Source organism: Stegastes partitus, unplaced genomic scaffold, assembly GCF_000690725.1.
Source record: "Stegastes partitus isolate 25-593 unplaced genomic scaffold, Stegastes_partitus-1.0.2 Scaffold1541, whole genome shotgun sequence".
NCBI classification, from domain to species: domain Eukaryota; kingdom Metazoa; phylum Chordata; class Actinopteri; family Pomacentridae; genus Stegastes; species Stegastes partitus.
Genome location: NW_007579272.1, coordinates 118,191 through 142,876, shown reverse-complemented (window position 1 = coordinate 142,876; position 24,686 = coordinate 118,191). Strand labels below are relative to the sequence as shown.

Genomic DNA, 24,686 nt, shown 5'->3' with positions numbered 1-24,686 from the left:
GTGGCCCCACTGTGGGGGCATTTGTTATTCAAGGTGGTCCTGAGGTTGAGTTAGGAGCCCCTGTAGACAAAAGGCATGTCAGTATAACACACAGCGCTCTGTCAGTGAGAGCCGAGGTAGTCTGAAAAAAGAGGAAGTGCAGGCAGGGGCCGTGTGGGGGGTAACAAGAACCTCGAGGTTGCAGAGTTTGGATTGGAGCCACAGCAGGTGTGGAAAAACAGGCACACATATATGCATATACACTCGCAGTCCTATGGAGATAACAGGAAGAACGACGACGGGGTCATAGAGACACTGGGTGAGACTGTGATGTCATGGGCAGCCCCGCTTCAGCAGAGCATAAAGGCGAGCCTTTTTTTTTTTTTCCCTCAATGGATTCTGGGAATTTTCTCAGCAGCCTCAGATCCACTCGACCTCTTCTCGCTCAGGAGAATAATGCTCTGTCTGGAACAAATATAACAAATACAAATATAGTCCGGTAACCATAAACACGCAGCTTCCATGCAGACATGCAGCATCATTCCAGAAGCCATTCATCACAGGCTTAGTTATTGATCGGCTGAACCACTATCAGTGGCGAGGGTGTGCGAGGCATAAGTCTGTGTTTTTACACACTCGGGGCTTTTGTGCAAAAGTAGCCGGCAGGTCCACAAATAATGCTGCCTGCCAGTTCAGTGTGGTCCTGAAGGCAGCAAATTCACATGGCACAAGTCCAGACCAGTATCTAACGCTCATATGGACTGCATTTCCCAGCCTGCCTCAGGGTGCCGGGTGACCTCAAAAATTTTTTAACCACTATCCGTGCCTCTGGGTAACCCACATAGGCAATATGTTTACCATTTCCTTGACAACATGGTAAACAAACTGAATTCATGAGCATTCGTCCTGATGTGACTATAGGATGTTAAAAATTAACCAAGAGCTGACGGATTGTACATTAAGTGTGGTTGAATTAAAGATACACGAGTTACTGTGAAAAAACCCTGAGCATAATTTTAGGCAGCAGGAAGTGGAAAATCAATGCTGTCAGATCTGAACAAGAGCAGAAGTTGACTGAAGTTCAAACTCTGTAACAGAAAAAACTGTAACACTTGTTCTGTTTCTGCATCCATCTGTGCGCACTGACACTGGCCTTTCACACCTGCTAATACTCATTTTCTTGCAGCCACTTTTATCTGCAATATTCAGATGTAGTGGTTTGGTATGTTAGCAACATAATCCAGCGATGCAAATGAAAGTACGCTTTCATTGTTGTGTGATATCTAATCATAGGGGCAAAGAAACGCTTCCCGACAGAGACACGCTCGGTTTTTATTTGTTCATCATGTGTGAGTCACACTTGCTAATGCTGAATGCAAATATTCTGTCCGTTGTATGTTAAATGAGGGCTGAACGAGGCTGTGGTCGAATGCTTTCAGTTTCCATTCACCAAGAGCGTTACTGAGTCCTAATCTTTATGAAATACTTTTGAGAATCCATCCATTTACGGCAGTCGGGCCAATTAACCCTACTGAACCCCCAAAACCCACAGGCAGGGTTGAAACAAATGTTTGTTCTGTGTAATCATCAAAATCTGTTCTGTTCGTGTGTGAGACTTGTCATAAAAGGGAACTTAACCTAAGCTTAAAAATCATGATGTTTCACCAAAAATCACTTTGTTCTGTATTTAAGAATTAGCACTAACAAGACTGAAGAAAATCCAGAGACTTTTTGTTTAAACTGGGCTGAACTGCAGGCTGTGTTTACACAGATCACAGATGTGCAGCACATACATCATCCACATCACTTTATTCTACACGTCACACATAAAATTTGCCAGAAATAAACCACTCACACTAACCTAATAATGTAGCAAGAAAAACAAATAATTCAAGAAGCTATGTATGACTTAGCTGTGACCAAAAGTTACGGGACAAAGATTCATTTTGGCCGCAGGCTGTGTTTACACAGAGCCACCAGAAGACAAGTATGGAAATTTTTTTTAAATGTCTGTAGTAAAATATCTATAATATGGAAAGCAGACATTTTTCCAGTAACACCTGTGAGGACTTAAATGTTATACAAGTTGATTCCAGGTCTTATAAAGAAATTCAACTTTTTTCTTTTCTGTGATTTATGGCATTATGCCGTCAGAAGACTGCACAAAAAACAATTTGAGTTTTCTCTACTTGTAGCCATGTTGATACCGTTTCCATACATTCCAGACATTTTATCGCAGCAACAAAATGATCCCCACAGTGAGTAAAAATGTAGCAAAAAATGCCGAGAAACTACGTAGAGTTCAGAGACGTACTCATGACTGGCAGTTTTTGAAGACCATATCTGCATAGAGACCATCCCAAAATAAGAAAAATCAATCTAAACAAGCTCGGATTTAATAGATTTTACACATAGCCTGTAGTCTATTTTACCAGCAACGTATCTCCTTTTTTGTCCAGGGATATGTCTCCTGATCAGAGCTGGAAAAATAATATCTGTTCTTTTTTTCTCTGGAGCTGGGTGTGCCTGCTTTGTGGTGGAACACCCTTCCCTTCACGGAGCATCACTGTGCCTAAAATCCCCCACTTGTCTGAAGAAGAGGGTGTGTAGCCTGAACACACACAGTCACAATCAGCATCTGTGTTAACATCTTCAATACGCCTTTAGAAACTGTCTGTTGCACTTAAGGGTCAGCGAATTGCTGCGCAAACATACGAGAGGGTTGCAGATGTAAGCTCAGTGACTCAGTGAGATCTTGTAATGTGCTTCACAGTGTGTGTGTGTGCGTGTGTGTGTGCAGCTTTGCTCGTGTTTTTGTGCCTGTTTGAGGGTATGAGTGAGTCACAAGAACACTCATCTATCTGTCAGGTTGTATAACAAGGTAATAAGTCGCAGACGGGAGAGGGTGACACATGCACAAATGCTAAAGAGGGAGTGATCAAAATGGAAGGGAGGTGCAACTGGGGGAGTCAGGAGGCCACGCATGTGTAATCACACACACACAACCACACACAAGCTGCCTACTGTGCAGGAGGAGAGGCCTGTTTGGAGTGTGGGACCAGGAGACGGTGTGGTCAGCTTGACCCCGTGAGACCTGGAAAGGTTGTAATGCATCATTCAGCAGGAATATTTCATTACAATGTACATATCATACTATTCATCCAGATAAATGGTCGACCGAGGAGCAGCTTGCTGTGAAATCCGGACAGAAGATTCATTAAAACATACACTGAAAACAAAATAAAAGCTTTTTTAAAAACAGGTTTCATCCATAGTTGTTTGAACAATAAACAAATGAACAGATGATAACTCGTAGAAGTCACAGAAACATAAATTGACACAACTGCAAAAATAGACCAAAACTGTAAATAATGTCCATATCATATTCATTTTTGGTCATTCTTGTACAACGTTTGATGGTACTGTATTTGAATCAGAAACAAATTATTGGGATTTTACTGGAATTCGCTGTTATTTGAAAGAAAAATTGTGTATATTCAAGATTGAGTAAATGCAAAAAAATTTGGCTGTTACCTCACAAATTTTCTGTTTTGTTAAAAAAAACACGATAACTAGTAAAATCAAAGAAAGCATCAACTGACATCATGAAAAATGGTAGAAAATAACAGGCTAAATTGCAAACACTGTCTAACTCAAAAACTTGTATTTTTCCAAGTAGTAATTGGTTCATTTACAATGTGTGACCATATTTACATCAGATAAAATATCATTATTTCACAGACATGCCATTATTATTGCCCATTTTGCCATGTTTTAAAGTCACAATATTCTACCATTTATACCGCTTTTTCTGGCATTTTACTTTTTTTCCCCTCCCACAGTATACTTGGTAGAATCAGCATTAAAGAAAGAAAAGCTGGCAAACAACAGCAGGAAAACTCTGCTGTCCAGGACCGGGACTGTTTTGCTGGCATGAAGGGACCTGCACGACATTATGCAGGCGGTTTTAATGTTGTGGCTGTGCAGCATATATCAGTCCAATTGACATTTCGCTGACCAGACCTCTCAGTCAGTGACCTTTCAATGAAGTTGGAATGAATATATCAATAAAGACAGCACTGTCATGCCACCATGCGTAAGTGGTTTCAATCCTGACGTGAGTGAAGTCCATGATTAATTGCTACACAATTAATTGCCGTAAATGTCGATTAAAAGTATGTTACCATGTAAGGCTGAGGGACATGCAGTTTATTCTGATACGAAACTGCTGTAAAGAGATTAATAACATTACAAGTTTGTTGTGTTTGGATTTTGAATGAAGTCACTATTTTGTTGCTATTTAATTTATACTTTAGTAACCTGGTGTTCACTTAATCTTGAAAATCTTAAATTAACAGAGCAGACTTTGTGGTGAGTCAGTGGTTAAATATAGTTTTATCAGCATGTGGAGGAAAGTCCACGGTTATAGATTGTTAACAAGGCTGACTATCAGTTAAGGAGGTTGTTTAAAATCTGCATCCTTAATCCTACATGGTTGTTTATTAACAACATTTGATTCAAGATGCAGTCATATGGAAAGAAACTAGGAGGCACTGTAAATGATAACGCTAAATGAGGACATTTGTGACTGATTAAACCAACATCACAGTCCCAGTCATTGGGGCAGTGTCCCACCATTTGAGTTTATAGCTTCCGGTGGAATCTGCCCTCCTAAACCTCCCACAACCCAACGTGACTACTGCATCCAAGCAGGGATGAGATTCTCAGGGAAGAGTTTTGGAGGAAAGCGAGCGAAAACAAACAACCCTTATATCAATTACTAAGGACAAATAAAGAGGAGTAATGATGGAGTAGTTATCACACGGAATAATAACAGAGAGCATAGCCTGCATTCTTATTCCTGAAGCAGGAGGCTCTTCCACTGATGATGTTTACTCGAACAAGGCTCGTTTTAAACATACGGGAAGAGGCATAATAAACAGGCTCTGATGGGCCTGGCTCCCTCGTGGAGGGAACATCGGAAGCAGGAAAGGGAAAAGAAGAAGCCACTTTAGTCTGTGGTGAACAGAAGTGATGGTGGGACGGCACAATTAATCGAGTAATAGTCATGAATCATGATCACAATTTTAGCTTCTACAGTTAAATGAACAGCATGGACTGGGATACTGACTTTTAAAATGCATGCTCTGCACATAGAAACCACCTTGTGTAGATAATAAACATTATCAACTTGGGTAAGTGTGACATAATAAAGGCTCTTTATAAAATGTGTTTTGTTCACCTAACTGAGTTGCAGGCACAGTGAGGGGAATAGAAGCTTCTTAGCTGCCTAGCTAGCTTTTACCGCAGCCTGCATGCGAGGCGTTTAGGGAACATCTGCAAATTGTAGTGTTTATCGATGAGCAGAGGTTCAGCAGAGTGAAGCACAATTATTTTGAAATATTGTCTGTAGGAAATACACTAAATTCAAGTGAAGAAGTGAAAGTGAAGTGTTATTTTATATATTTTTTTTAATGCAAAGCAAAGACTTGGACATTAGAACAAATGTAGCACAACATGCAAGTAAAAGCAGTTCTTCAAATGTGAAAATGCATTTACAAACTCTATAATTGATCAAACAGTATTGGCAATTTATATTTTGGCCACAGATGCAGCTGCTAGCTTACAACTTTATCTAAATGTGAATGGTGAAAAGTGAAGGATTTCTAGAGTTAAAACATTAAATCTACAAAGCTGATTTTAGGAAAGAGATGTTGACTACTAAATATGAAATGTCCATCTATCATCATGTAATATAAGCTTAGAATTCGGCCTCCACATAGGTGTTCTCACCTGTGTCGCAGGTGTCACTTGGGCTCAACCGTAACAACTGACAACAGCAGTGAGGGTGAAGCATGGGTGCAAGGTTTTAATTATTAAGTTTAAAGTACAAGGACAAAACGATTGCTGGCATGTCACAGTAAGAAAAGCACAGGTATATTTTACAACATTATTGGTGGACCAGTTCCCTTTAGTTGTTTCAGTTTCAGGGTTTTGGGATTTTGTGTCTGCTACCTCCCTCTCACAGCTTTCTGGAACACTGTGAGCCCGTATTTTGTTATCACTTGCAACAACTGTCTGTAGTAAAAAAAAAAAAAAAAGAAGCCCTTCGCATTCGTTTCCACCTTACATGTAAGTACAGGTGCACATTCTCACCTTCAAACAGATCAACCCTTTGTTTAACCGAGGGATTATTTGCATTTACGGAGGTTTTGCTTCTCACATCTAGCGGTTCTTTTCTGGGTTTTTTTTTTGGCTTTCTCAGGTTTAATCGCAGCCTTTCATGGAGCAAGAAGTGCTCCAATTTCAGATAAAATGCACTGTTTTCCTGAAAAGTGTGACTCAGCTTCATGAATATGAAGAAAAGAGCAAGTAATTTAAGGAGAAATGGGGAAGCTCTTGGGTTTCCTGGTAACTTAAAAAAAAAAACTCACACTAAACTGCAAGCACCTGTACTGCAACAACACACAACAAAAACAATTCAGCTGCCAAATTTGAATGAAAAGTGAGACAACAAAATTGCTTGGTGTTCTGACTGATTCGATCTTTAATCCCAGCTACAAGCAGGGAAAATGGATGCTTGATCCAGACATATGGACTAGTAAATAATATGGGCCTTGAAAATGTTCCTTACCCAAACAACAGCTAGTTTTTCCTGATCTAGCACAAGGAGACAAAATAGAGCTTCATGTTACTGACTTGTCTCTGGTACTAATCATGAAGGAAGCCAATCCTGTAGAAAACAGCTGGCTGCAAACTATCACAGGGCCACGGAGTTCTCAAGATGAAAACAGTGCTGTTAAAATACTAAAATTATGACTTGGATACAATGCCAATACGGAAACGACACCATATCAACAACTTAAATTATAAAACACAGATACACAGGGAAATATTACAGAACATGAAACTATTTCGACAGTGTCAATGCAAAGCAGTGGAAGATGTGGAAAGAAGCCATAAAACGACAACAGGTGTGACTTATTGTCGCGCAGTGTGTTCATACATTTTCATATTCAATCAGACATGGATGAACTCTTCATTATGATCAGCTCTTTACATGTCCGTCCACACTGCTGCCAATAAAAAGGTGAAACCCTTGTGGAGACAAGCGGGAGCAGTACTTCAGTGCACATTTTTACCAGCCATTTTCACCCTTTTGGCAAGAATTCAGTTGAACTAGTGTTGATCTTCATGCTTGTAAGCGCCTGATTTTTAGCAGCTTGCAGTGGTGCGAATGCTGTGTTTGAATATGGAAATGTCTGCTATACTGGTAGGGTAGCTGTAAAAATAAAGGCAATTTCTGACTGCACTTAATTGTCTTGTCAAACTCTGATGGTTCAGTGAGTTTGCCTGTCAGAACCTACAGCTAGTCTGTCGCCGTTTGAAACCTTTGAACAAGTCAGCATGCCTGTCGATGAGATGCTTTGCCAAGTTGGACGTGTTAGCTCCCTCAGTCGAGGTTTAACACATCTTTTACTGTGAGGCTTTGAGGTGTCTGTGGGCTCACTGTGACTGTTGGCTGTAAGTGAAAAAATGCCAAATTTGGCTTTGATGACACTGGTTCTTTCTCTTTCTCTTCCTGTAGTCACTCTGTGGTCTTAGCAATGTCCTGCCCATAGCTCCATCTGACTGGTTACACGTCACGAGTAACAGCCAATCACTTAAAGCTGTTGTTTACACAGAGGGACAGATGAGCACATTAGCAGAAAATTGACTTCTTTTACAGTGGCAAGGGCTAAGCTAACAGCTAGCACCTAAGCTAGGAGGCAGCCACAGATTATCCTGAAACAGCGTCTGGAAAATAATAGCAAACATTGCCTTAAGATCCGGACCTTAGTGGGCAATGAAAGTGGCAGAATAGCAAAATATTAACAAAACAGAAGACCTAACTGCAGGAGGCAAGCTCAATAAATCGATCTCACAGTACACAGAGGAGAGCATCGTAGCACCACGTGACATTCTGACGTCATGACTCGTATCTACTGTACATAATCAGTGATGGCAATCCTTATGTAAATCAGGTCCAAATATCAGTTGTCGGTCTTCTTGATTACCAATAATCAGCCCTGAAAAATAAACAATGGTTGATCCCTAGTAAACAGTAGGCAAGAGCAGTTGTTTTTGCAGCCATGCCTCTTGTTTTGCCACCATGATAGCTGCATCATGCTTGTGCAAAAAGCCAAACAGCGACTAGCACATCCACTATGCCGACAGAGTAAAAGCAGAGCTCTGGAAATACAAACAGCTTGTATGAAATCACTTCTTTAAGTAACTTTACGAACAAAGTGGGGAATAGCATCGTTTCTAATGACAGGGTGTTGCGGTATCTTTCAATGATCACATGCAACACTAGTTAAAAATGACAATCCTAGCATGCCGTCTTGACTTATTTCTCTGGCAATAAAATGGCAGTTCAGCAAAAGAGCTTGTCTGAACACGATGCCTTCCGTCTGCATTCCCTCTCAGAACATGCGCTTACTGTCCCAACTCTGACAAACACGCTCACGGAGGAGAAAATCATTATAAGTAACGAGAGAGGGGGATTCCATGGATTCCTGATGAGCCTTTAGTGAGCGAGTATGTGCTGAAGCGTGAGTGGACATGCTAGTTTTCAGAGTGTTCGCCTGTGTCACTGTAGAGGAACTTCAGGAATTTCCTTTGTTGATACCCCCCCTTTTCCCCACTGAGGAGGAGGAGGGAGGCACTTTCCCACACCACATATAGGCCTTTTCTCTGAGGGGGGGGAGGAAGCTGGAATAGTCACAGATAAACAGCCCAGGAGGGAGAAAGGGGCCATAGCTGGGTTGCAGCATGCACAATCACACTTAGAGAGTCCTATTTCAGGCTGTGGACAGATTAAACACTGCTGTCAGTGTCTTTGGGATGCAGGATGAGGATAAAACACGAGACAGGCTCGCTGACAAACACAAAATGATGACTTAGGGATGACTTACGCATTGCAGTATGGTCTCTTCTCGAAGCCTTTGTAATTCTTCATGTTTAGAGTCATTTTGCAGACCTCGCAGCTGAAGCATCCTTTATGCCAATACTGTCAGAAACACAGAGGACATTGCAAGTTTAGGGAGAGGAAAATATGTGGCATTTGTTGAACTTTACCTGCACACCAGACACAAAAACAACATGCACAAGAGTTGAATGAGTAAGGCCGCAACTACTTTTTATGAACACGGTGACTGTTAGGACTGGGTGAAGGGCAAGTGAAGCAATGCAGTTTGTGCACGCTGGCGCTGAACAGTTACACAGAAACCAACTTCCCCTTTGCTAGCAAATTGTACGGTGACTATTTATAAGTAGACTGCTGCACTGGTGTGAGTGGGAAAGTTGGTGATAGACGAGATTTTATCTTCCTTTCCATCTCTATTCTCATTCATTTTCACACCTTGGGTGTTAAGTTTGGTTTGTTTTCTATATATACACAATAACAGATGTGCTGCCCTTTGGCTTTCTTTCTGTCTATCTGTCTGTTCATCTTTGTATGTTTATGTAGCTCCTCCATCCATCTTCATATGAAACTGTGTCTATCTCAGTCGCCACCCTTTCTCCCTTCCTCCCACCCACTCGCCCTCCTTCCCCTTCGCTCTCCTGGCACTGGGTTGATCTGTGGCCTGAGGGTTCAAAGAGGGATTGAGGGAGGGAGGATTGGAGGAAACATGAAAGGAAGGAGCTGGAGAAAGCAAGAGGAAGGGAGCAAGCAAAAGGGGAGGGTGGGCAAAAGAGAGAGAAAGAGGGAGAGAGAGAGAGAAAACGCCAGAGAGTGAAGCAATGATCTGGCTTCTCCTGCTATCATCAAGGGAAGGGAAGGGAGGGAGGAGTGCAAAGACACAGAGAGAGGAAAAAAAATAAAGAATGGGACGGAAAAGAAAGAGGGAGTCCTTATTAACATGGCCTCAAGGCGCTCTGCCATCCCTCTCATTCTTTCACCCACTCTTTATCACTTTCCACACCAATTGCCCACACACAAAACACTAATCTTCCAAACAAACTGCACAGAAAAGCTGATTCAAAACTACACAAAGTGCAGCATCATTTTCTGAGCGTTTCTCTCAAAAACACATGCGCGTTGCTGATTCGATTCTTCTTCGGATAAAGGCGGGCATTACTGACAGAAAAAATTTGTCACTTCCTTGCGAGCAGTGACATGGTGTGATGATGTTAGCATGCGTTACGGTTTTGATACACCGCTGGCAGTACATCACAGAGATGTTGAGGTTTGCTGTCAGTAATGTATGGAAACATGACCAAACACAATGTGCTGTTGACTCCAGACTTTATCGAAAATCTAAAATATAGCTTCAGGCTAGTGTTAAGAAAAGCCTTGTCTGTTCTGTCTGGATGTAAGAGACCACCCAGGATGACAACAATCCAGTGTATGTATGTGTCTGACATGGGTGTTTGTAGCTGTGGGCAAGCAATATTGTACTGAGACGTACAAAAGACGAGGCTCACAGTGGAAACCGGGCCTGGTCTCTGTTCAGTGGAGCTGTGATCCACAGCCAAACACACTGGGCCAAGCCTTCGAATGCAAACTCCTTATCCCACGACAACCCCGTTGGGGCCTGAGGGAGTTGCAGAGGGACACGTTGTGTTACTCTTTCCACTGCTCTCCCGCTTCATTGTTCTGGCCAGAACTGCAATGGCAAATCCCTCTACAAACAACAACATTCTGCTGGCAGATTCCATTTCCTCTAGCTTCAGCTGATTTGCAGCTGTGGTGGCTGCCATCTTTGCATGCATGCTGTCTCATTCATCTACGTGCAATGCAGCATCCCAGTACCACACTCTCATTTCCCCAATCTGGAACAATACAGGAATAAACTGTGACGGTGAAATCCAGAAGTGTTCACGCAAATACCAAAGAATCAGGTGAGTCGATGAGCTCAGCCTGGACTTTGATACTCTGGTTGTTTCCCAGAATAAATATTGACCTTGGGTCGTTTCCAAACAACAAGCCTGCTGAACTCAACAAACTATTCCTAAGCCTCGGCCCAACCTGCTAACCCACATTCCAACAGGACAGCCCTCGTCACCCCCCACCTTCATATGGATAACACGACCCTCTCAGGTGACAGGTAACAGACGCCCTGCTCAAGCTGTTCAAACCAGACTGCTTCTTGGAAAGAAGGAATCACAAGCAGACAAATCTAAACACAGGTGGTGAAAAGATCACACTGGAACATTTGGAGGGGATCAGGTGTTCACATTTGCAGTATGAGGTGAATATTAAAACATAAATGCATCAACAGATTAACTCTGAACCCCGAGACCCACTGGTGTGTTTAACAAGCATGAGATCTTTGAAAAATCACCAAAACTACAACATTTATTAGAAATAGGAATTGTAAAAACAGACAAATGTTTGTGATAGTTTTTGAACTAATCATGTGTGACGTGCAGGTCAATTACCCTCAAAATCAATCGATTCTACATGTCTCACTTAAAGATTTGCCTAAAATAAACCTTTTACTCCAAACTGATTAGGCAAAATCTTAAAATCTGGCGCTCCTTGGTGCGACTGAGAAGCTGTGACACGCAGTTCAGTTGGAAAAATTGCAGAATCCAGGCTTGAAATCATGATATTTGATTAAAATCGCTTTACTTAGCATGTCTTATTTAAACACTGCCAAAAAATAAACCGCTTTTACTAACCAGAATCTGTACAAAGAAAAATTGAAATTTTGTTCTCCTTGGCACAACTGAGAAGCCAGTAGTGACTCTGCTGCTACCAACAGTTATGAGACTAACGTTTTGGCTGAACTGCAGGCTGTGTTTACAAAGATCAGAAAGGAGACAAGTATGGAAAACTATAAAATATACGTAGTAAAATCTATAATATGAAGTGCTGCCATTTTTTCCCCAGTATTGGTAGCATCTATAGGCTGCTTGGAAAATGTTGCATGTTGACTGCAGTTTTGTTTTTTAAATTATTGCAATAAATAAAGAAATTCAACTTTTTTCAAGTTGTTTTGGAGTTTTCTTTACCTCTAGCCATGGTTGCCCTGTTTCCATAGTCATGCAGGACTATCTTGCAGTAAAAAATGATCCCACAGCGAGTAAAAATGTGGGAAAAGAAAAGACATCCAAAATCTACTTGGGCATCAGAGGGTTAAAGCACCACTTGGTTAACTTTAAATTTGATTCAGTACGCATTCAGCCACTGCAGGCCTCTTCTCGAGCTGTGAGGCTGGAAACACATTTATATTTCTAATGTGCAGCAGTGGTTGCAGTTTACCACTGAAAAAAAAAAATCAAATGGGCTCAGGAAGGTGGAATATAAAGACAAGTGGTCACTCGAGACACATTTGAGATGCATTCTAATACCGAGCATGGACAGTCACTTATCTCAGCTGAGCCAAGACTTACTGTACAGTCTATTACGTCTCAGACTAAGGCAAATCGATGCCAGTTGGTAAGGAGGGGACAGAAATGCGGGGGGTGAGACACATTTCAAATGTGTGTTACAAAGGCCATCCAGCAGTTAGCCTTGTCCAGCTCGAGGAAAACCTGGCTCTTGGGTGCCAAGGCAGGATCTGGCAGTCAGCTGGAAAATGAGGACACTGCAGAGATGGAGCCCTAGAAATAAAACACCCATATAAAAAAAAAAAAAAAAAACCAGCTCTGTCTCCCTGCATCAGTGCAGCTCAAGCGCACATGTGCATGTGAGCCTATATGTATGAGCGTAGTCGTGAGCTGTATGTAGGTTATATGTGTCAGTGCATGATGCATGTGTGTCAGCGAGGGTCCGGGGCTCCAGACAACAGTAAAAAAAAAAAAAATGCTCAGTCAGCCTCACAGCTCCCTCTCAGTGAAATGCAAGTGGGCCGAAACAAAAACCCCGCAGCCATGGGTGGCCAAAACAACTTTAGACATCACACACAGAGGGACGGTTAGTGAGAGACTGACCGGAAGCATGCTCTCACATACACAGTACAATCAGATAGGAGACAATTAAGTGTCAGGCTTAAAGCATTAAAATGCTGCAGGCCTGTTGGGGTCAACCACTTCCTATGTCAGCATTAGCATGTAATCTAAACAGGGCAGATTACTAACTTGCTTTGGTGCTGTGACCACAGCAACAAATTCACCAAACCATTGAGGTCATTTGGTTTTCGTAGGAACACCGGTTGGTTACCGTCTAAGTGTATTTTTGAGCTGACAAATTTTCAATCTGGATTAATTTCTGATAATATCAAGCTATTTTAAGAAGAAAATATGAATATCACTGCAATCTTTAACCCCTGTTAAATGGATTTGCACGGTCCAGTCCTCGGGTAATCGCCACATTAAGCATCAGATGAATTTAGCGCCTTGTAACACTGAAGGACATCTCGTGGGGCCCGGATGAAATGCTTTATAACTCCTGGTTAAATCAGTAGCAATTAACTTCAGTCTAAACAACTTTGGATGTTACGCTTTTAGTGGCCGAGTAGGCAGTTTGAAATATGGTATGATAGCTCTTTGACTCCAGCAGTGGCTAAATAAAACCAAAACACGACATACACACGCACACCACAGCAGCTCAGTGAGAGAAGAAGATTATTCTTGCGTAAGACAGAACATGCCTAAAGACAGAGTGCCCACATCTGGCTGGCGCTAATAGCGGAAACTCATTAATACATGCTGGTTAATTATTAGTCTACCTGATGCCATACATTTTTACCCCAGCATAGGGCTTTGTTGCTGGCCAGCAGGCAGACGGTGATTAGAGCCGACAGCCTATGCTAGACTAGGGTATGCAATTACCTTCACTCCAGAATATGATGTGCGCTTAGTAATACACACATACTTCCACCCCAGCTATGAGATTAAAATAATCCTCGCAGAAAGGATGAGAGATGAACACAGTTAAGGTGAAACGTCAAACACTTCTGCTTTGTCGTAAATCATGTACATAACAAATCACGCAGCGCTGTTACCATGTCATGTTTTACAGCTAGCAGGGGATAAAACTGTGTCTTCGCCTCCCTTTCTATGAATTTTATTGTAAGGTGGCGCGACAATGAGAAACTGGAATTTTTGTGCTGGTGCAAATAAAAGCTGGGGACAGAAAACACAACACCGGTTGCCTTTTCTGATTAAACGCACAGAGAAGTACCTGGTCGCTGAGTCAACACCTCAGGTGATTTTGTCTGTAATGTGCATTTGTGTCTGTGAGTCATCAAAGGGAGGTGACTGGTGGTGACTGCACAGATTCCTCACCTCCTGTGGCATTTGGACAACATGAATCAGCTCTCAGAATAATCTGTCTAAATATAGGGCGGTAGACAAATTCCTCTAAAACTAAGGTTGTGGGAAAAGTGTTTGTAGCAAACACACAATGTTTAGCTCTTGCAAAATAACTATATTTGCACGAGTTTAAACTGCAAACAGCAAGACATTTATCGATTACATGCTACAGACTGCTGTCTGGGCCAGGAAAAAGTTGTGGCGATTTCTAACAGGGGCACTTTTTAAATGTCACATGTCTGCATGTAGGCATGGGATGCATGCTATAAGCTCTTTCATACAGTAAGGACTGTACGGAGCTGCTCGACTTGAATATATTCTGACCTTCAACCCCTTTATCCAGCAATTTCCTGGGATTGAAACAGCAGCACAATTGAGGCTCACATCTTAACCAGAAATCCAAAGAGCAGCCAAATAAGAGAGCAACTAAATTGTTAAGTAACAGTAGAAATGGACACGGGTGAGCACGGGACTACAAAATGTGTCGGATACATCAGTGTGCGAGGCGGATAGTGTAGGCAATCTGATTACTGCAACCACTTTAATAGCAAGTGAACATTTGAGATTCTGTGAAAAGCAAGATAGCAGACTGACTGTAAAAGCTTTCCACGACATTCTGATATAAAGGCAATAACCTCCCTGCTGGCTTTTGTCCATCTGCACTTCTTTTGGCTTTCGTTGCTAGCAAAGAGCTGCTGTGTTTAGAGTGAGGTTGTGAATTACCTGTTAAACTTGGGTGTCCTGTGGGAGATAACATATAAACCGTGTCTGATATGAGAAAACAGGCCTCGCCTCAGAAGAAAACCTTGCTGGGTATTGAAACACTAATCAAAATGTTGTGACACTGCTAACATATTCACAAGCCAAAAACACATATCGAAGAGCCAGAGGCAATGTTTGTTTTTCCTCCTTAGTTATTAAAAGATGAGCTGTCGAAACAGAACAAGTCAGCTTCTCACATTATTTATAGACGCTGGAAATTTGCTGAAATAACAGCTGATTTACTACCAAGGGAATCAGGTTGATTATTTCATAATCTGAGGCATAATGACACATATGTCACAGTTAAATAATAACAGATCTCCTTAAAGTTGTAAGAAGACAGTGTTGCTTCACCTGCAGGTCGGGACAGGCCCTGTAATTCAGTCGCACAAAATGCAAACAGCGTGAAGCAACAGTAAGCACACAGACACTCCGGCAGAGACGAGTATTTCAGGGAGAGATGAGCTTAAAGCTGAAGCACTTGGCGCAGATCCTCAGTTTATCTCAAAAATACACACTTCCTGATTGCTCAACATTGCTATTAACCTTTAAAAAACACACCGAGAAATCATTTTATTAACCAAAACATTGCATATCTTCTCGTTTGTGTATTAGGCACCAGTAAAAAGGGATGCTTCCTTGTTACAACTTTCATTGGCTGCAGTTCAACAGCTGTCCTCAATTGAAGCTACAAAAAGCCAGTCAGATAGATATGAGCCTAGTACTTGAGCCAAATATGCATCTCCTCACAACCAGCAAGCATTTTAAGCACTAAAGGGAAGCCAAATGAGAAGGCAAAACCGTTAGCAGCAAGAGCCTAGACCAAGAATCACTTCCTGCCTTTACATGTGCTCGGCTGCCCGCTCCTTCTGCTTTGGCCCTGCCCTGCTAAAACTGGAATGCAGCTGACAGACAAACAAGCCTCTGTGGTTCGGCCTCCAAAAAGCGAGGTATATTACAGAGGGAGATGTGTCAGGTAAAGGTATTGGGCTGAGAATACCAATGCAGCAGTGGCACAAGCCTCGACTCTGCTGCCTTCACCTGAGCTAGCCTAGCACACGGAAAAAAAAAACCCTCAGCCAACGCAGCCTCGGCTTGCTTAAAACAAACAAGAGTGGCACAGAGAGGGGGAAAGGAGAGGCTGTTTTGGCGTGTCTGAAGGGGTGAGCGCTGATGCGGAATGGCAGCAAAGACAGACGGCAGGCTACCCTCCTGAGCTCGGTTCAGAGCTGGGAGATGCCACAGCAGGCCTCTGACAGAGCACGTTTTATGGGAGTGTCTGTCTGCTGGAATGCACTCTGCTTCAGGGCAGATTCCACAGCGCATTCAGGCTGTACTTGTGGCAATTTGATTCCCATCAATAACCAGCCTCCTAACAGCATAACTTGTAATACAAGGTTCCGGCGTGCCTCGTAATCTTGGGCTGCTTGGATTGTTTGTGTGTGAAGATGGGGTGCTGGGGGTGAATCAATCCAAGTCCAGGGCCCTTTGGGGGGAAAACATTAGTCACAACCATGCAGCACAGGAGTAATGCATCCAGTGAGAAGCTGATGTTACTTTAGATAAAGTGCTTTGTGCGCTCTTTCTCCACCTTCCTTGTCTGTCAACGCCGACAGATAAGCACGCCTCAACAGGGATTGATTTTCAATAGTCATTCAGACGTCCATTAGGCAAATTATCTACTTTGCCCCCCAAGCCTTGCATTGGTAAAAAGGATACACAAATATAACCATGCCAAGCAAATAGACCCCACCCAGGTAAGTGTGCTGCATGTGTGCTTTATCTGGTGCCAAAGGTACAGTCCAGCTGATTGCAACAGTTTACAGAGAAGGCAACAAATTAAGGCCACCTTTCCCTCCTCACAGATAAAGAGGAACAAGACGTGCAGCACCAGTGTTCACTCACTGAATTAGTGAGATCCAGAGTCACTATGGGGTAAAATTGATGAGATTAGCAAGCAGTGCTGAGATTAGGCGTCTGCTTTGACTGAAAACTGAACGAGGCTGCTCGACTAATCATCCCTGATTGAGATTAGCCAGAGAAATTGGACACAGACAGTCCAAATCAGTCTATTGGACAGCACTGAACACACACACACACAAAATGGAACTCTATTTTTCTTTAACGGAGCTTACACGTCTTATATCTATCAGCATTTGTGAGGAAACTAGCTCAGACACATGGAACACGTTTTCTAGAAAAAAAAAAAAAAACCGTTGGCTAACCAGTTTTCTTCAAAGCAGTGGTGCCAGCAGCCAGGCCCAGGCCAGGCTCGGCTGTCGGAAGACGCTAGTTTAGGGGGGTACAAAAGAACCACAGCCTTGAGGCATCTCTATTGACGAAAAATAAAAATTCTGCTTTCTCAAAGGGGCTTTTTTAAATCAACAAAACGCTGAATTTCTGCTCCCCCGCGCCGCTGTGCCATCGCCTCCCAGACGCTAGCTAGCTGCTAGCATGTCTAGCTAACGAATTACCTGTCCTGTTGGGGTGTTCGATTCATTCACAAAAATGGGTGAAAGGTGTAGTTTTAGAAGCGAAGAAAAACACTCCGGTGCGGTATAAAAGACGGCGAGCTTACCGAGGTTGTTTTAAATCAGAAGAATAGAAAGTGAGGCGTTTTTTCGTGCTCTTACCTTGTCCAGACAATTCACTTTTTCCGTGGGGTAAACGACTAGATTACATCTGCCACACATCGGATTCATGTTGGAGGAATGCTCTTCTAGCTAGTTAGCACAGAAACCGCCGCTGATGCCGCTCGTAGCCGTCGAGTGTTCACTTGGGAAACTAGCTACTAGTGTGCGATTGTGATCGGTGGCGGGGACAACACTAATCTAGTTGTAAATCCAGGAGGTTGTTGTTGTCGTTGTAGCCGCACAGCTGGCTGTCAGTCCACTAACCAGACACGGAAAGCGCGCTCCCGCTGCCTCCCCCCCTCCTCCTCGCCCCCTCCCTTCCTCCCTTGAGTGCGCGTGTCCGAGCAGAAAGGGAAGAGAAATAATGTGGGAGGTTCATTATTTAAAAAAAAAACAAAAAAAACTTGGAATCAATGATTTCTAAGCAGCAAAAAAAAACATCTGTGCATTGTGCATATTTATGAACCTGAGTCCACATCGTTTGAAAATGAAGCAACACAAGCTCCAAGAACTCTCTTGTGCACGTCTGTCCTCCCTCCATCTGCTGCTCTGCATAGCAAACTCATGCGATCATCTTTATTGCTGCAGGTTTTTGGGGCTTTACCAATCCGCTGCTGCTCTCAAATCACATTTTTACACATCTGCCACGTTCACTTGCATGTCCTATTTCATGTGCAGGTGATGCGCTGGGTTAGGGTGACATCTGCTGACAAAAGAGCTGTACTGTATCCTTCATGTTCAGTCCCAAATTATTCATCCCCTTTTCCAAAATTTCATTTATAGTGGATTTTTGTTTCACTTGTATGATTCTTGTGGCTGGAAATGACATAAAAAGATGCTAAGACGCTGTGATAGAGAGGTTAATGATTTTTTCACATTTTACTGCAGCTTATACGCCACTCCATATGGTTCTGGTCATTTCTATCATGTTTCAGAGTGTACTAATACAGTATAAATTGGGACCAGCTGATGCAGTAATTTTAGCCCGTTACTGATCGGCTGCAGATCATGGTTAAAACCAAAGAGCTGCACATTGTGTGGCTATAGAACCATGTCCCTGTGTTTTCAAGAGCCAGTGACCACAGTGCAGCAATAATCAAAAAGCATGAGGCATTCCACACTTTGAAAAATCTTACAGGTCACGACAGCAGGCCAGAAGTGACTCCTGCACTGGAAAGAATGGTAGAGGTCAAGAAGAATCTAAGGATCAGCACCAAGAGCATCCTGGTGAATCTGAGCAGTTCTGGTCGCAACATGTTGGACACTGACCAAAGCGGACGTCACTTCTCTAAGACAGACACACAAAAGTTCCGCTGGATAAAGAAGAAAGCATCTGCTAATCAGCTCTGTGGTCGGATGAGATGAAAATGTTTGGACACAAAGAAAGAAGACGCATTCAACCCCAACAGCACCATCCTCAAGGTCAAACATGCTGGTGAGAATGTGATGCCTTTGGAAGGGTGTTTTTCCAGCGGTATCATGATAACAGTAAGATTCTGGAAGAAAACATTGGGTAGTTTGCAGAAAACTTGTCCTTGGGCCAGCACTAGGCCTTCCAACAAGATTTTAAACATGTAGCCAAAGAGGTTAAGAAATGGTGAATAGAAAACCAGATCAACAGGCTGGAGTCCAGGAAACCTTCCAACCTTAAAGATCTGGAGAAAATCACAAAGAGGGGTGTAACAAAATCCCAGTGGAGACATGCTGAAAGCTTGTTAGCAAGTATAAGGACTGTTTGATAACTGTGATGTCAAATCAAGGCTTTGCCATTGATCGCTGAATCATCGTGGATATGCCATTTTTAGTAAAAAGTAACAAGAAACATAGAAATCAGCTCCTCCAACACAATGTCTTGCCATCTTCTGTCATGTGGTGATGTAATTTCCAGCCACAAGAAACCTATTGGTGAAATTAAAACTTGCTATAAAGCCAAATTTGGTAATGGGTATAAATAAACTAGCTTTGCGCTCCTTTTATGTACAGCATCAAATAACAAAAATACTCCAAAGCATGTTTTGCAAGCTGGAGTTCTGATCAGGAACTGTATTACATGTTTGTGTAAAACAAAAGGTGGAACTTGAAAGGTTTAGCTTAAAAGTCAAAAGCAGCAGGAACTGAAACTGAAGCACACCCACATCTTTATTCGCTTGATGTGAAGCAGCACAATTTCCGTAATTTTCTAAGAATGTCAACGTTGTGGCATGCATTTCACAGTTCATTGCAGTCAAATTTGTGTTTTTTTTTTAAAGGAGAGTATGTCGTCACCATCACTTCTTCCAGCAGAGACATTTAGCTATTCTCTACCTAAACTGCTGCAACATTTTCATCTTTTTTGTAGTGATATCACAAACTTTAAAAAAAAAAGACTTCATGTAGAACTTTTTGGAATTGGATTGTTTTTTTTTTTTTGCACAAATGTACATGTTTCCACTCGTGGCTTCAACATGGTCCAGCTTCGACAATGCTGTCTTTTTCGTGACCTTCTCCTTCCACTTCTGTGTATCCAGGCTGTTGCTTTTGGAACTTCAAGGAAGGCCAGTAGCTCTTGCGTCGCTGAAAAGCATCAAACAGTTTCAAACAAGATTTTTTGGCATGGACTCATTGTGTGTAAAAAACCAGATTGGTGCAGGGGGCATTGGGTGCTCACCTGGATGAGGTAAAGCGGCGATGCAGCAGCAGGATGACAGTTGATGTACAGTGCAACAAGTACCAAAGCCAAGAGTAGCACCAGAGCAGCTGCTATCCCAGCTATCACCCCAGTGTTAGCCAGCCCCTCGCTCTTTTTCGAAGAATCCGTTTTAACATCTAAAGTCAAGACATGTAGTTAAAACTCCAACCCCAAAGCTCAATCATAATGGCTCCTACAAAACAGAACTGTAACTCACCACTGCCAGTCTTGAATATATGACGTTTGGTGTCATCTAAAAACAAATTTTCATACTTATTCCAATGCAGAATCTATTTTCATTGAACAACAAGGCGAAATATTGGCCTTCTCCTCACCATCGCTTTCACAGCCTTTTTGTTGAGGAGTCAAAGCCGTTGTGTCCTCGATCTCTGGAGTGATGGAGGAATCGGTGGAGCTGTCGCCTCGGTTGTAATCCTCACAGGTCGCATCTTTGCTCTGCACATGCACGGTACAATACATCATGAGGTTATAGTAAAATGCATGAAAATATAAAACAAACAGATGCTGATTGTTGATGTCAAGCTGTACCTCTTCTGAGCAGTCATAATCCAGCCATTCTTGCCTGTGTCTGTCCATGCCATCTGAACACCTAAAACACAGGATTAATATAAAATCGAGTGTAAAACAGTTAACGTGGGCTTGCAGAAGGTCCCACTCACCTCTGGAGGACGTGACACCAACTACAACCAGAGGTTTGGTTGGATGAGAGGCAGAGCTCGCAGCTGCCATGCAGAAGGCAGGCTAAACAGAGAAAAACAAGCAATAAACACTGTAGATATTTGATTGTTTGAGTGCATGTGATGGGTTCTCAATTATAAAATGAAATATTTTGACATCTTAGGAGATTCACTTACTGGGGAGTGGAGTGAACTCAACAGCAGAATAGTTGGTAATCTTTGTGGTGTCGATTTCAACTCGATGGTACTCGTAGATAGTTTGCCGTGGGGCACCTGGATGAAACATATCATATCATACAACACTGGCTGCAGAGTATTTATGCTCCTGTTGTACACTGTGTATCCTAGAGGACGAGTATGACCATTAGTGCTGACCTGGTGACTGAGAGGAGGGCGACATGACCATGAAGGCGTCAGACAAACCAGCCTTCACCGGATGCTCAGCTGTGCCAATCACATCTAATGACATCGGGATCTGGTGAAACGACAGAAGAAGATCCATATATGCAATTTTATGATCAGATTTAAGAAAGCTACTAAAGAACCAAAGCAGAGATGCGTCTCACGTCTCGGTAGCTGAAAGTGATGGTCCCTGTTTTGTAAAGTGCAGCCTGAAATGTAAAAGCTCCCACTGACTCCCGGCCCGAGAGTCTGACCTGCTCCCACTGGACCACAAACACCTCTCCTGAAGGAAATGAAAGAAACAGGAATGAGACAAATAATCAGACAAGAACCTGCTCAGATGTATGCACGGTATACGTGGTATTATACCGTTATCCAGGTATTGCACGGTGGATTCTTTAGAGTAGCTGGGGTCAAAATTCGCCATCAGAGGGGCGATGTACTGAGTCACGGTGAGCATACGGTGAGTAATGTCCCCTGTGAAGATAAACCCTGAAAGAGGCCAGATGGAAAAATATGTAAGACGGACTTGTTACACTGCTAGAAACACCTCTATGCTGTGGACATATGCAAGAAAGGTCACACGAACATCTGTTAGAAAATCAAACTGTACCTCCTGTTGCTATGGTAATCTGCCTCAGGTAATGGCCGTAAAAAGGAAAGTCAAAAGACAGGGCAACCCTCTGCAAAGAGAGAAGACACAGAGAGGAAGAGAAGGATTTAAATATACATCTTTATGATTGCAACCTCTTCCTTGGTGTTTTGAGCTGTTATTTTGCAGGGGAAAACATCCTGATTAAAGATTTTAATTGCACTGAATTAAATAAGGAAGCTGCAAAAGGCTTTCTTGTTGAGGAAAAAGCTCCAAACAGGTGACAAATTCAAGGAAAAACCTGAACCTTTGACCCCTACAGTGACCTATTGTGGTTTGAGTCCTCTTAGAGCAAAGGATAACTGCAAGTCGTTACACTGTTGTTCTGAGCAATCGACTTTATGACAGTGCCTCATCCATAAGGCCTGAGGGGTCACTGAATGGTTTGTTGAGGATGAAAATGATGTGAATCGTCATATTTTTTAATTATGTAACTATTAGGGCTATATCGGCGATCACATCGGTATCGATATTAGTGGTTTTTCCATATATTGGTATCGGTCTGATGAACAAATTAGCCGATGTGAAAAACCTATGATTGTCTAACATTAGCGCCTTCGTCTCTACATTTGATATTGCTGCTATTTCACAGATGTTTTTACTTAAATGGTCCTTGACTTGAACGTTAAATATGTTGAAATATGTTTAATTTTGTTACATAATAAAGAAGACTATGTGGTCTAATTTAGTATGGGATTCTTCTGAATAGTTTTCTCACACTGCTTACTTCTACTCATTTTTCCGATGTGAACAAAAATTGAATGTCGACATCGGTAATATTGGTTATATCATAAATCTTAATATCAGATATCGGTATCGGCCAGAAATTTTAATATCGTGCATCGCTAGTAATTATGCTATTATTAACTTTAGAATAATGATTAAAACATTCTTTGCCTAAACAATAGTGTTTATGTTCTTTACATAACAGCAAATATCTGTAAAACAACTTAATTATGGCAAAATAATTTTCCAATAAGGAAATTTAAAATACACGTTATATCTTCAAATAAAAATGTTGTGTGTGGATATAATTTACAATTTTATAGGTAGCAGCAGAATCTGCTTTTCTCCTGCCAAAACCACAGAAGGAACTAATGTGTCAAATGAAGTGACATTACATATATACAGGCGTGACTCTTCATATCTAACAACAGTTTGATTTATTACAGAGTGCTATTACTTTGAAATCCCATTGATAAACACATAAAGAGGGGGCACCCGGATTTGAACCGGGGACCTCTTGATCTGCAGTCAAATGCTCTACCACTGAGCTATACCCCCTTACACACTGTCCAATATTGGTCTTGTGAAAACATGTTTGCCAAATGACCGGACATTTGCGGGCCCTTTTGCGAGCAGCCTGTTTGAGATTAGTATTTTCCCAGGCGGCCTGATGTCACTATTTTGCAGTGGACGAGTTAAAACACAGACAAAACTTGGCTGTGTCTGAATGGATTGTTGAAATTTCTGCGTTTCAACTTTCCAAAACATATATTCTGACCCACAACAATCTGATTCACTCTCCAAAATCCATATTATCAGCGTCTGGATCATTGGGGCGAAAAGGACAACTGACCTTTTTGTAACACAGATAAAGATAAATACCTTCGAGCGCTGTTGTAACTGCGTCAAATTAAACTGAAGCCACCTGTCTTTTTATTTCCCAAACTACAATCACATTTCCCTTCTCAGCTTCATCCGTTTACAGTCTGATCTAGGGAGTGATAAAATCAACAACTGCTGCTTGTCCAACTGTGACTGAATGTGTCTAGACAGCACCAACCGGCAGGTCCATTTGGGTTTTGTCCATCTGTATTCACTCTTGGTAGTTTTTTTTTTTTTCAGTGTACATGGATTTTTTTTTTCTTCCTGCTAAAGTGAGCTGTATGTATAACACAGGTGCCAGGTGTTGGACAATAGTGCAGGCAGGTGCTGACAGCTGCTGGAGGGCCTGCAGTGCTTGGCAAGTACCAGCATCTCCCTCAGCTCCCTCAGCAGTGTTACCTTATGTTTCAGGTTGAATTCCATCCTGACCTGCTCTCACATAAAATGTTAGGGGGGGAAATATTATCAGGGTTTGCTCTTTTAACAGAACTGTGAGTTTACAAGGACAGAGAGACGTGTTAACCCACATAAACCACTTCTCAATTTGCACTACAATAGACTACAGCACTCAGTGGGTTTAAAGAACAATATCAGAGTGAAACAAACCGCGTGTTATTTTCGTAGTTTAATCGCAGCAACTGGACTTGCTTGAGTTCCTTGAAGATGTTTCACCTCTCATCCAAGAGGCTTCATCAGTTCTGACTGACTAGTTGGGAGTTTCAGATACTTATATTCTTTAGGAGCCATTAACACCTGAGTTTCAGTTTCATCTGGGGGTTTGTTGCCAAATTTAGAAGCTTGCCCACTTCCCCATTGTGGGAGGGGAGTCCTAACGACTCACATAATAAAGAGAGGTGAAACGTCTTCAAGAAGCAAGTCCAGTTGGTATGATTAAACTACAAGAACAACCATGACCTGGATTACTGAGAATCTTCACAAAGTGCATGTTGTAACATAAAGGACAGGGGGCACCCAGATTTGAACTGGGGACCTCTTGATCTGCAGTCAAATGCTCTACCACTGAGCTATACCCCCTA

General features: G+C 42.2%; 2 protein-coding genes and 2 non-coding genes across 5 annotated transcripts in view; all 4 read right to left on the bottom strand.

Annotated features, from left to right (window-relative positions):
• lasp1 (LIM and SH3 protein 1) overlaps positions 1 to 17,917 on the bottom strand; it is a 36,190-nt gene extending 18,273 nt beyond the window's left edge. For both annotated transcript variants that reach the window (XM_008300440.1, XM_008300441.1), the window contains exons 1-2: positions 17,622 to 17,917; positions 8,937 to 9,031 (exon numbers count right to left, since the gene is read on the bottom strand). In XM_008300440.1, coding sequence (XP_008298662.1) covers positions 8,937 to 9,031; positions 17,622 to 17,690 — 164 coding nt within the window. In that variant the 5' untranslated portion in view covers positions 17,691 to 17,917. The remainder of the gene's footprint in view (positions 1 to 8,936; positions 9,032 to 17,621) is intronic.
• A 1,825-nt stretch (positions 17,918 to 19,742) lies between these two features.
• The window catches only part of LOC103371196 (plexin domain-containing protein 1-like), a 19,625-nt gene continuing 14,681 nt past the window's right edge, over positions 19,743 to 24,686 (bottom strand). Inside the window, exons 4-14 of the mRNA XM_008300439.1 lie at positions 22,003 to 22,072; positions 21,759 to 21,881; positions 21,554 to 21,672; positions 21,363 to 21,462; positions 21,165 to 21,260; positions 20,970 to 21,051; positions 20,839 to 20,899; positions 20,625 to 20,745; positions 20,507 to 20,542; positions 20,269 to 20,426; positions 19,743 to 20,174 (exon numbers count right to left, since the gene is read on the bottom strand). Of these exons, the coding sequence (XP_008298661.1) occupies positions 20,061 to 20,174; positions 20,269 to 20,426; positions 20,507 to 20,542; positions 20,625 to 20,745; positions 20,839 to 20,899; positions 20,970 to 21,051; positions 21,165 to 21,260; positions 21,363 to 21,462; positions 21,554 to 21,672; positions 21,759 to 21,881; positions 22,003 to 22,072 (1,080 nt within the window). The 3' untranslated portion in view covers positions 19,743 to 20,060. The remainder of the gene's footprint in view (positions 20,175 to 20,268; positions 20,427 to 20,506; positions 20,543 to 20,624; positions 20,746 to 20,838; positions 20,900 to 20,969; positions 21,052 to 21,164; positions 21,261 to 21,362; positions 21,463 to 21,553; positions 21,673 to 21,758; positions 21,882 to 22,002; positions 22,073 to 24,686) is intronic.
• trnac-gca (transfer RNA cysteine (anticodon GCA)) lies at positions 23,254 to 23,325 on the bottom strand. The gene has a single exon. It is a non-coding gene; the product is annotated as a tRNA-Cys (tRNA).
• trnac-gca (transfer RNA cysteine (anticodon GCA)) lies at positions 24,613 to 24,684 on the bottom strand. The gene has a single exon. It is a non-coding gene; the product is annotated as a tRNA-Cys (tRNA).